This window comes from Phoenix dactylifera, chromosome 17, assembly GCF_051530095.1.
Source record: "Phoenix dactylifera cultivar Ajwa chromosome 17, Ajwa_hap1_PhDact_Kaust_v1.1, whole genome shotgun sequence".
Lineage (NCBI taxonomy): Eukaryota > Viridiplantae > Streptophyta > Magnoliopsida > Arecales > Arecaceae > Phoenix > Phoenix dactylifera.
Genome location: NC_143206.1, coordinates 19950609 through 19962847, shown reverse-complemented (window position 1 = coordinate 19962847; position 12239 = coordinate 19950609). Strand labels below are relative to the sequence as shown.

The window sequence follows — 12239 nt, the reverse complement described above, 5'->3', positions numbered from 1 at the left end:
ATTCATGAGAGAGCTGATAGCCTAACATCTAACTAATGGACGAGCACTAAAAGTCAAAATTCACCATCTTTCCCGCAGGGCAAGCATGAGCAGCCTGTCAGCCAAGTTCTACATACTGTGGGTGTGTTTGTATCTTCTCTCCGGCTGAGATACATTACCAGTATGGATTACTCGCTGATGAAATAATGCATGTCAGAAGTTCGCCCTTGCCATAAATCCGTGTTTCTGGATATTACAGGATGCAATCCAAAAGGGGAATGAATAATTTGCTGTATTAGACTTAAAATTGTATTTGCGTTCCAATTCATCTTTTTCGCTACTTTCCCACCTTCCATCCATGCCGGTCAAGATGTAGAAGGTAAAGCTCCATCTTGATATCGGTCTTCCGTAACAGAGTTGCAGACTATTGCCATTGGTATTGGATGCTTCATCCAACACCTTAAAACAGAGTCTAGACTTTCAAGCTTACGGGATATCCGGTGTTCAGGAAAAACGAGGAGCTGCTATCAGCTGGAGTCTGTTAAATCTTATTGAAATGTATGTTCTTTTCTTTTCTTTCCTCTTTTTTCAACAAAGGATTGCATATTCTTTCTGGTCGTATGATATTATTTTTAGGACTATTATCATCTGTTTCTCCATATTCGTCCAAAATACAGATGATCCTACACACCCAGTACAGAGAAATACGAACTCATCTGACTGATTAAAACATATCAACACCAGGAACACTGAAGTGGAACTACTGAAGCAGATTAGTGATAACCAAAGAAAGGATGGATAAATACAAGATAAAAGAGTGAATACATGATAATAAAGGTATCCATTTCATCAGCGAATTCTCCACTTAGTCACTTAACAGAATGACTGAATGACGACATTCTACAATGAATACCTAAATGTTATGCAGTGTAACTTAGTGGGGCTGGTTGAATAAACCCCTGTATAGGAATCAATTGCTGCTCCAAAATCTTTAGCCTGAACCGCACTGTCTCCATATTTCTTGGAGTTCCAAAGTCTCCTGCATTTGGCTGGTCCACACTTGGAAAGAGAGCTGCCAGAGAGGAATTATGATGGTAACATGATCTCAGAGAAACATGATAGGGAAAAGATGGCAAATGAAATTTTATTGACACTCAAGAAATTACAAAATTGTACCCAAAAAAAAAGAAATTACAAATTCACATCAACCAAATCATCAATGTAGCAGGAAGAGATTTAGTCAGCTATGAGGATGAAAAACTTACTAATTTTGAAGTAGCTTCGAAGATCAAGCAATAAGAAGATATACTCGGTGTAAACGATTCATACTGTGCCAGCTTTTGGTACACTAATTAGTTTTAAAGTTACTACAAAGTTTGAATATTTACAGAACTCTACATATGAGAAATTGATTCTATACATATATATACACACACACACACACACACAATCAAAGTTTTTTTTGTTGATTTTACCTAGGTGCAGGTAATGGCTAGTGCTTATAGTGATTGCAATAGGCAATTTTGAATTGTTGGTATAAGTTGGAGGCTCGATAGAATTTTGGCATAATAACCATAGAGTCAATGCTAAAGGTGAGTATTAGAAGACATCGTTGATCGCAAGACATATATCAAAAGAAACAAATCAATAAAGTAGTTATTATTCAAGCCAATAAAGAAGACGAATTGTTTAATTATTAGTTTGACAAGTTATTATTATATTTTGTTGTTATTATGGTAATAATAGCAATGGCTATTGTAACATTTTATATTATCGACAAGTCCAGCGTTCTCCATATGCACTTTGCAGTAAAAGAGAATGTTGAGATTTATTGTCAAGTCTTAATCTTATTAGGATTTCTATTTAGCCGGTTATTATTTATGGTACCAATATGCCTCTTTTGAGTTCCTTACATTAAGATACACGCCATATAAGATGCGGCAAAAAAGAAGCCCTCTCCATACAATTGCCTCCATCAAAGGATTTTTGTTCCGGTCATCATCCAAATCTTCTGGTGGTTTAATAATGGCTCCCACTGCCAATGGGGCCAGAGACATTAGCATGGGGCACGAGAGGGACCATCTTCAGACCTGCCACGGGATGATGGCGACAACGCTCACTTCTAAGTGATGTAGGAGAGGTAGGGGCCCAGTGGAGTCCAACCCACGAAGGCAGGTAACCTTTTTTTTTTTTTTTTATTCCTTCAGGGAGGGCGCTTTCAATTCTCCACCCAACACCTTCTCCACCTTGGAAGGTTTTTGTCTTCGTTTTCGTATCAAGGTTTTCAATAGAATATAATAATTCTAAAGCTAAATTTAATTAACATAAGAAAGCACACTTGGGTGGAATGTTGTTGAAAGATTACGCTAATTGTGGGACGTTTTCTTCTCCCCGTAACAGCCATGGGATTTTGTGTATCCAGCCCAGGCAGTTCAGCTAAAAGAAGTGGGAAAAAGGAAAATCGATGTCGTAAGCGTGCGTTCCTGGGTCGTAAAGCTGGACGCCGAGCATCCGGGGGAACAGCAAAGGTAGGAAGCGCGCCCCACGTCCGCATGGTATGCAAGTCTCTTGGCTGTCTGCAGTCATGCGGGCAACCAACCATCTCCAAGAACAACCACCGCAGCGGCTCTCATTTTATTGCTCCCCTGAAGGATGCCAAAAAAAATTTCAGTATTTGTGAGGTCTAATGCGAAAAATTCAGCATAGACCTCCCAAGGTGCATCCATTTTTTCTGCAGACCTCAAAAATGATGGAACCGTGGAAACTAGTAAAGGGCCCTGCACTAGAGACCAGGGCACGCGATGCCAGCCAGACTTCCCACGAAGCTAGAAATAAGTTTTTGGAGTTTTTACAACACATGGGCAGTTACCCAGATGCCAGAACACACAATAAAAAATCCCCAGTTAACCAGTCTCAAAGATCAAAAAAGCAACAATTATTTCTGCACCATTTTCCCTATGCCTGCTCTTCAGGAGAGAACAGATTTACAAGAGAATACACATGCAGATACATATCCACACACATCTTGAAAGAAGCAAATTCCTTGTCAACTGTAGCCAGGATTCGGTTCCTCGTTGAGTTACAAACGGAGGACCCATGCGGCTCAGCTACTAGCCTACCCTACTACATATGGTGATGGGAGCGAGACTTTTTTAACCTACAGAGATAAGAGGCACCTCCTTCCCTTCGGCTGGTTCTCCTTTGAGAAAAAACAGCCACAATAGCAATGGCATCCAACATTACCTATGTACCACTCAAAGTTGCTTCGGAATGGGCATGGTTCCCATCGTCAGCATGCTTCCCATTTACTTGTGGCCTCTGTCTCTGGGGGGAAAAAAATCACATGTAGATACTTCAGAGAAAATAAAAAAATGGTCGAAAATAATGATGAATACACCACTCAGGATAGATATGTGGATATTAAAGAGAATCAGCAAGAAAAATGTGTCTGCTTAAGATTCCTGACCTATTGATGATGAGATACGACCTTACCCCATGCCAACTTAACTTTTCCACCAACTAATTTGTAAGGAAAATTGAAAAGAAATAAATTAACTAGGCAATGAAAGTAATTGTGCTAAAATAAATTTCCACAGAAACAGTAGATAACCCACCGCACCCTTAATTTGGTCAATCTAGTAGCAAACAGAACCTTCACAGCCTGCACAGTTCCATTATAATGTTTCTTTTAGTTTTAAAGCACCATCTCCTTGCATCTTATTGCTGGTTTAGTCTTAATGTACTGTATTTGTAGTTCCTTGTTTAACATTCGTTTCTATGCCATCGTTCCCATGTCAGCAGCTTCCAAAAAGTAACCTATCGGATTAAGGCATTCCCCCTAGTGACAGTGGAATTTGTATAAATAGGAAACAAGAGCAGCTCTTCAATTGCAGCAGTGTTCGCAAGCAAAGGTGAAACAATAAAAACTCAAGATTGACTCATAAAAACTCAAAATGAAGTAACCTGATTTTCTTCAGAGAACATGACCTCATTACTTAACCATATTAAAATCAACTTCTCCATGAGAAGAGAGCAATGTACTAAACCTGCTACATACCCAATCAGTAGCGTCCCCTGAAGTCCCGTTCAGTAGCTTGTGGTTCTCTTCTTTGAATCTGCTGTCCTTTTCTTTGACACTCAAGGGTAGCAATTGCAGGGATCCACCAGTACGATCTGGCATTTCTGCAAAATGGCAATCTGCATATTACAATCTCTACTTCCCAGCACAAAACATGATAGCTCAAAAAATTACTTCAAAATTCACCTGGAAGTTTCTTATCAACAAAGAATACCACCAAATTAACAGTATACCTACAGACAAGAAAAGGAAAAAGAAAATTCAAAACAAAGCAAAAGCAAAAATGCAAACAGAAATTAATACTGCTCTAGTGAAATATTCTACCATGCAACAACAACATCTACTGTGTAATGCTTGCGTGAAGCTACTATAAGAAGACTCTGAGAGATGGCCAATAACCAGCCAAGCAGCTTGACAAACCTGCAAGAACATACAGACAATTTCGATATGTACATATAACATGTAGTAGTAGTTCTGAATATGCTTTCTCCCAATGAATTTGACGATACCAAAAGCAATTTTTTTTTTTTAAATTCCAATGCATTAACTGAGTCCAATCCAAGATCAAGATGACACATCTTTTACCTTTTAGAACCATACTTATGGTATGTACGGACAAACACCAGAGTAAATATCATATGCGAGGAAAATATCAGATCACCACAACCATAAATGACTCCTCGAGGAACTGGAAACAAAATAAGCCAAACAAACATATAGTTAATAGGATGACACACTTCTCAAGGATAGGTCAAAACCAAAAAAGGGGCACTTACAGTTAATGAGAAGCACTTCAAGTATATTACGTGGTGGAGGCAGTCTGGCAAGCTCTGAACCCTGAAGGAATTCATTAAAAAAAAACATCTCAGCTAGTGTAGTTTCAGAAATAATTTTTTAAATTAAAATGTTTTCAGGAGTTAAACGATATTTAACTGTTGATAAACATGATACAGGTTCTTACCTCACGGCAATGATAGTTAGGACCAGGAAGTTGGGTGGAATAGAATGTGATGATCCGTAAAACCTGAGAAGCCTGCAAGGAACGTATTTCACATTAGATCTAGCAAGACAAAGGAATAAAAGAAAACAGCAAAAAGATATGTGAACTTACAACTAGAAATGCCAACACTCTGCACCAGAGTAGGACGGTGTAAAAGCGTTTGCTGTGATAGACAAAAGGATGAAATGTCCACTGCAATAGAAGAAATACCATGTCACAACAACAAATACTCAGAAACCAGATACAGCCAATGGTATCATGTAACCTAAACAATCACAAAGAGAGATTGAAAAATAAATAAGGTTGGCAGGAGGTACAAAACAAAAACAACTATGAGCACTTTCAAAGAAACATCTGCATGCAACGAGGTACAAAACAAAAACAACAATGAGCTCTTTCAAAGAAACATCCGCATGCAACGAGGTACAAAACGAAAACAACAATGAGCTCTTTCAAAGAAACATCCGCATGCAATGGTGACAATCAAGGGGGAAAAGTCAGAATTAACACATTAACTGATCAGAACAAGTGAAGATTCCAGCACATAAAAAGTAACAGCATAAACACATCAGGAAAAACATTAAAAACATAAGTTATCAACAAAAAGGATTACAAACTACAGGAAAACTGCGCTAAAAGGCTAACCATATCCACCATAAAGTGATGGCAATCACAACTAATCAATTAATAGTACTTGATAAAATTGTAAGCAGTTGCAGCAACAGAAGTTTGAGTCTGAATTTCAAAGTGTTTACACAAGAGATGTAAAGGCTGCCTGCCAAATATTGGGTGCCACGCATATCTTGCTGGAAGGAGATCCAAATACATTTTTTTAATGGATTTCAAATCACAGTAGCAGGCATCAGTGTTATCTCCATTTGCTTTTTGATTTATGGGACTTGATAGATAGTCTACACGTCCCATATCTTCCGCAAAGGTAACCAGCCAGCTGATTGGCTGGCAGCGCATCCAATAGAGACTAACAAGGAGTTTTTGTGGAGTGATCCTACCAATCATAGTCTTGCTTTTTTGGTTCAAGTGAATGCTAGGGGTTGTACAAACACTAGCATGATGTAATCTGGGTTCCATCCCCCTCTTCAAGTGAGATAGAGAAAGAAAGGTGAGACCAATCAGAATTAATTTTTACAATTGAAAGTGTTGCAATCCTGTGTTATATGTCTTTCACAAAATAAGTAGAATCCATCGCTTTTAGAGTGTTTTCACATGCAAAATGCAGATTTATTTCCACACAGGAAATTCTTAATTATTTTTAATGGAAGACAGATTCCCAAAAGGCATAGGATTTCACTCCATCGCTGCCATTCTGCATTATTGTACGTCTGATCTCGCTTCTTTCTCATTTCACTTCTTCTTAGGGCACCATGGGTATCTCATCTTCAGGCAGTAAAGCACACCTTGTCTTAACTGGGAACCTTCAATCATGGTTTAACTAACCATTTCATTCGCCTCATCTGCTGAAGACCTCGGGTTACCATCCACCCTCACCACTGTTAACTGCACGATGACTAAAAAATATTTTTCATTTTGCTACTGGGACTGCATCCTTCAGGTCACTCTCCCAGTTCACTGTCCACTACCAAGCAGGAAATAAGATATTGTCTAGCGGCTGCAACCACTACTGAAATCCACATCTTCATTACTTTATTTGAGATGTATCACACCTCCATTTTGACTTCAACACCATCAAAGCACCACCAAAATATAACTATAACTGATAATTTTCTTCTTCAGGACATTTGAATTATTTTGCTCAGAGAAAAATAAATGCATATTAACCAAAGAATTGCTTATCTTATTCAATTCCTATCAGTGCATCAAGCTGTCCCTGCATAGGCAATCCAGTGCTTAGATTGAATGGAGTTAAAAAAGAATGTAAATAGCATATGCCATGTGTGTTTCCCCATGACGTGACATATAAGAGGAAACAATATGAATGTGAACTGACAAAAGCAACACCTATGGACACATATATGCATATGCAACCTCCTACAGTTGTATAAATCCACTTCCATCCATTACCATAGACATGTTTTTCACTTTCCTCACTATATCTTAGAGGAGTTGTTAATTGATCCCAATAGAAAATAACGTCCACAGGCTACAAACGTATGACTCAGTGGTAACAAAAACGAAAAAAATACATGCATAGTCCTTTTTTGAATGTAGAAGGAAATTTAGAGCCCAAAGAAAGAAGAAAGTGAATAAACATGACTAATTTCAAATAACTGAAAAACTGCTTTAAGAAGCATTATTCTCCATGCACAAATTCCAAAAAGGTCAAACAGCAACTTAATTGCTACAAGGATAACCTGGTGCAGCAACTTATATAAGACAGATTCATGAAGATAAAAAAAAAAGAGAGATCCATACCAGCACAAAGGATAAAAAGATAAAGGTGAATACGCTCTCACTGATGTACCCTCTTTCTTTTCCAAGCTCCTATATTGCAAAGCACAGAAAGCAACAACATTTCAGTTCTAGAACTAGACTAAGATTCCACATCTTTAACATATATTATTAAGCAAGGCAGCAGATTGCACATAATATACTCACTGGAAGGAACATAAATCCAAGATCTTGTAGAATTGGTCCAGGTCTGTGTAAATAATGAACTCCTCGAGCAGCCAACCCATGAATATACTAGTGATAGTCAAAATCATGGCATAAGTCTGCAGATTAATCCATACCTTGGCCAAAAAAATTATAATAAACACTTGATGAATTAAGATATATCAAATAAACAAGACATATTGCATGCATAAGCATACGATTACTGCATGCCCTTTACACCAATCACCAATTGTACACACAGAACTAAGCCACAGACATAATAAAACTACCTGCCTACCAGCAGAAACATAATTTTTTTAAAAAATCATATGAAAAAACTATCATATCATAATAGCAGTTTGGCTTATTATAATAATCACCATTTATAGACTTAGCAATAAGTAATAAACACACTACCTAGCTGCCAGCTAGCAGAAGCTTTATTGAGAAAACTAATATGAACTTAACGATATCTCACCTAGTTCGGACCATCCGAAACATGATGAACAAAGCTAACAGTATATGAATAAAGCTAACAATATCAACATGCAAAGAGATTTAAATTGGTGAATCAAGGTTTGATACTAGAATAGTTGTGAAAAGAGAATTGTTCTTTTTTCCAATTACTACATTCACATCATAGATATTACTATCTCAAAAGAGATTATTTTTAACAAAATAATGAAACAGAGAAATTATTATGCAACAGAGATTGTTGTGGTATTTCTATCAACATAACCCAGCAATAAAAAGTAAGGATGCATCAGAAAGATATAACAACCACTTCCTGTGACCAAGTATGCATCAGAAAACCATGTAAAAATTTTCTCGAGTACACAATGTGCAAAACAAAAAAAAGATGGCGAATTTGCAAAAGACGAAACATGCTAAGTTCCTAAGAAGGGAGAATATTGCATGTATATAGGATTCAGGAGTTGTATTGAAAAAGTAAGGATGGTAGCTAGAGATAGCCAATAGTAAAATAAATAATGTAGAGAAGCTAATAGGAGTTGCGCAAATTAAGAACAAAATGATGAAAATTGATTGAGATGATATAGATGTGTACAATAGAGATCTGAAGAGACTCTAGTAAGGAGAGGTACTTTGGTATATGCTGAAGGTGGCAAGGAAAGGAGAGGAAGATCTAAGATAACATGGATAAAGATTGTGATGAAAGATATAAAGAAACTAGAATAACATCAGAGATGACCCTAATTGGAAAACTTGGTCAATGAGGATTTATAAGCCGAACCTAAGTAGCTGGGAAAAGACTAGATAGATATGGTTATAGTAAAAGCATAAAAAATAATCTTTAAGTTTCAAGTGGAATGGTAGAATGTTGTGGCACAAACAATGGAATGCCCTTCTTTTATTTTTTTCGTGGTAGAATCTCATCAATGGAAACTTTGAAAAATGATATTCTACCACTTTCCTGGGTTAGTCCAACTCTGCCATCACAATGAGCGACAAATTTCTTACTTGAACAGGAATTTTGATTTACAAAGTTTCTACGAAAATGACAATACATGATCGGCGAAGACAAGAGATCCTCCAATTAGCAAATAAAGTTGCATCCACCACTCAAACAAGTCCAGCCTGAAGGAGCATTAAATTGAATGAAAGCTATAGACATCCACACTAAGTGAGGATTGTTGCACAGCATAGAGCACCGAGGAGACATCACCATGCTTCCATCAACTCACAATTTAAGAAAATGCCAAGGAATAAACAGTACATGTATCGAGATACGAAACAACACACCCAATCCAGCATTAAAGCATAAATATCCCTAGAAATTAAACATTCCATAAAGAAGAAGGTATTATCCAGGATATCAAGAAGAATCGCTCTAAATTCTCGGCTTTTCATTTTCTATATATATAATAAAAAAAAACTTGATCATGACTTGGCTACAACCCCCCCAAAAAACATCCCAAGTAATACCTGAAAGACGAGTCCTGCAAGCAGAAGCTTCCACTTCTCCAGAAGAAGTTGAAGTTCTACCGATGTCTCGATGCAAATCTTCCTCCATAGCTGCAAAGTGCAAACAAACAGAGATCGCCGCGAGAGACGCATAAATGATCAAAAAAGAAGTGCAGAAAAGAAAAAGAAATTGGGAGAAATAGAGGAGGAAGTAGGAGAGGAGACCTTGGAACCCTCGCGAGCAATGTAAAGCGTCATCTCCGCCAAGGGCACGCACTTCCATAGTCTTTCAGCATCCAACGCTTATTCGCGACATCTTGCTCCCCCCTCCGGCGAAATTTTCTTTCTCGCCACGAAACGAGACGGTCTTCGAACCCCACACTCGGGGGCGGATATCGCTGATTCCTATCGAGAGGCCTCCGATCGCCTATAAAAGCCGCTCCAATGGCGGATCGGGCGGCGGAATCGGAAGCGACTTCCTGCTCGAAATCAAAGACGTCGGTGATGTTCCCCCGATCGAGAGCTCGGAGGAGATGGAGATCGGCAGGTCCGTCGGTTAGGCTGACGAAATTAAATTTAACTAAATGAAAAATCCCGATGCAACAGGGCTTCTCTTCTCTTCTTCCTATTTCTATAAAGAACCTCGTTTATGGCGGGGAAAGAGTGAAATAAACCGTAGCTTTTATATGGCCTTCCGGTGGGCTCCTCCCTCCCTTTCTTTAAATAAGGCGAACGCGAACGCGGGGTCGACACGGATCTTCGTGGAGGCGTCGCTCTTCCTTGACGCGACCTCGACCTCGACCTCGACCTCGCGGGTTGGCTGAGAGAAGGAAGGGGGAGAAGCGTGGAAGGCCGATTTAGAGAGAGATGGCTTCTTCGCGGCACCCAGTGAGGAGAACGAAAAAGAAAGGAAAAAAAAAAAAAAAAAAACAAGGGAAGATGGTTCGAGGGCGTGATAATGTTCTATGGACAATTTAAACCACGGTGTTCGTCGTTATCTCCGCCTCCGCCCCCACATCTCCTTGGCCCGCCTCTGCTGCTGCAGGAGGCACCCAAATGATAGGCGGTTCTTGAATCGACAGCTGGAAAAAATCACGCGCATCGGACGATCAAGATCAACGCGATGTTAATTTGATTCCGGAAGGAAACGGCACCCGGAGAGAGGGCAGATGGTCTCTGTCTTAATTTCGCACCACTGAAATGAATATTAGAAAAAAAAAAAAAAAGGAAAGCGTTGGATGCTTCGTGGGGGAGGAGCGGTGTGTAATTTGGGTGGAGTAGAAGGGGAGAAATGTAGAGGAGTCTCTCGTCCGACCAAGGCGGGGCCGCCCCACCATCCCACGTTCCGCCGCGCTCACCGGGTTCGATGTTCCCTCAGGCTCAGCCTTGCCTGCCACCAATCGTCCGTTACCCTGGCAGCATAACGATAATGTTGCTCCACGCCCGCCGCAACGATTGCGAATCAAATCTTTTTTCTTTTCTTTTTCTTTTTAAAAAAAAACTCCCGGGTTTCCAAAGTACTGAATTCAAATGCCTCGTCGCCCTCCCCGCCCGCATAAAGGGTTTTGCCGATGCTAGGAAGCATGTTACCTGGGAACCTCCGGCGTTTCTTTAGGCCCCGGACGTTGATTTTTGTTTTTTTAATGATATCTATGATTTGAGAACCGAAGGACGCGTTGGAATTACGAAGGGGACCAAGAGGCTTCGAGGTCACGAGAGAATTTGCAGCCGGCCAAACGCGTAGAGCCATCAGATAGATAGAGATCTAGAATGGAAATTAATAAGAGAATAAGACACTAGAAGAGCCTACAAGAATAGGAATTTCTAATTTCATTATATTAGAAAAATTTTGAATCCCACTGCAGAACCAAATATATAAATTTATGAAATTATAATTTATTATTTCAAAATTTAAAAATACATCACAACCTAGCTATCTTTGTTCGTCTATAAAAAATGCTAATTAGCATAAGTTTTATTAATTAACCTGCTAGCTTTGAACATCATTAGTAAATCAGCAACCGAAGTACAAAAGTTTCTTGAAAGCTTCTCTTAGTATCTCCAAGATAGAAAAAAAACTTTCTAATGCTAACAAACATAAAATTCTACTTTTATTTAGATTTCTATATAGTAGTTGTTGTTCTTATTGTTGTTGTCTCTCATAGAAATTAATATGAATTGAAATATTTCGTTATATTCATGCTGTCGCTTTTTCAGTATTTTGCAGCAGTATAAAGGAGGCAAACAGGAGCTTGGTATGTTAACATAAATCTCGGCATTGAAGTTTTGGGATATGATAATCTAACCATTGTAGCTTCTAGTTTTAGAAGGAGACTAAAGGCACCTTTTGAGAGGAAAAGTAACTTGAGAAAAAAGAGAGGTAAAATAGAGGATAAAGAGAGAAAGATCCGAATTGGACCCAACCCGGACCTGAATTTCTGGGTTGGGACCAAATTATACATGAATCCGACCCAACCTGAATAACCCGTTGGGTCATAAATTTTAGCAATTAACGCAATTCGACCCTACCCGACCCGATCTTCTTGAATTGGGTCTGGGTCCAATATTAGAATCCGAACAAGGAATTGAGTTAGGTCGGGGTCATTCATAACCCAATCCGATCCGATCTTTTTGCACCTCTAATCAACCTATGTTCAAGTGCCATATGGAATTATCAATTCCATTTGA

General features: G+C 38.9%; 1 protein-coding gene across 4 annotated transcripts; it reads right to left on the bottom strand.

Moving 5' to 3' along the window:
- Positions 1-761: 761 nt before the first annotated feature.
- LOC103722535 (phosphatidylinositol:ceramide inositolphosphotransferase) lies at positions 762-11079 on the bottom strand. Of its 4 annotated transcripts, none has more exons than XM_026810569.4 (12): positions 9777-10497; positions 9573-9662; positions 7632-7718; positions 7449-7517; positions 5169-5249; positions 5019-5090; positions 4834-4894; positions 4643-4745; positions 4382-4477; positions 4244-4290; positions 4037-4161; positions 762-1051 (listed from the first exon to the last, which is right to left on the bottom strand). In XM_026810569.4, the coding sequence occupies exons 1-12, from the start codon at positions 9807-9809 to the stop codon at positions 971-973; spliced, it is 945 nt and encodes a 314-aa protein (XP_026666370.1). In that variant the 5' UTR covers positions 9810-10497; the 3' UTR covers positions 762-970. The 4 variants fall into 4 exon arrangements, with proteins under 4 accessions (XP_026666370.1, XP_088569973.1, XP_008811341.1 ...); XM_088713847.2 differs by lacking the exon at positions 762-1051 and adding an exon at positions 2112-2624 and having other exon boundaries at positions 9777-10564; XM_008813119.6 differs by lacking the exon at positions 762-1051 and adding an exon at positions 2794-3303.
- Between the last annotated feature and the right edge of the window lie 1160 nt (positions 11080-12239).

Excerpts from the sequence above, each read along its gene's own strand:
- LOC103722535 (XM_026810569.4), bottom strand. The coding sequence starts at position 9,809 with ATGACGCTTTACATTGCTCGCGAGGGTTCCAAG. Across the intron at positions 5,250-7,448 it reads TCTTTTTATCCTTTGTGCTG|TGGACATTTCATCCTTTTGT; the intron begins GTATGGATCTCT and ends CTTCTATTGCAG. Across the intron at positions 4,162-4,243 it reads TGTTGATAAGAAACTTCCAG|AAATGCCAGATCGTACTGGT; the intron begins GTGAATTTTGAA and ends GCCATTTTGCAG.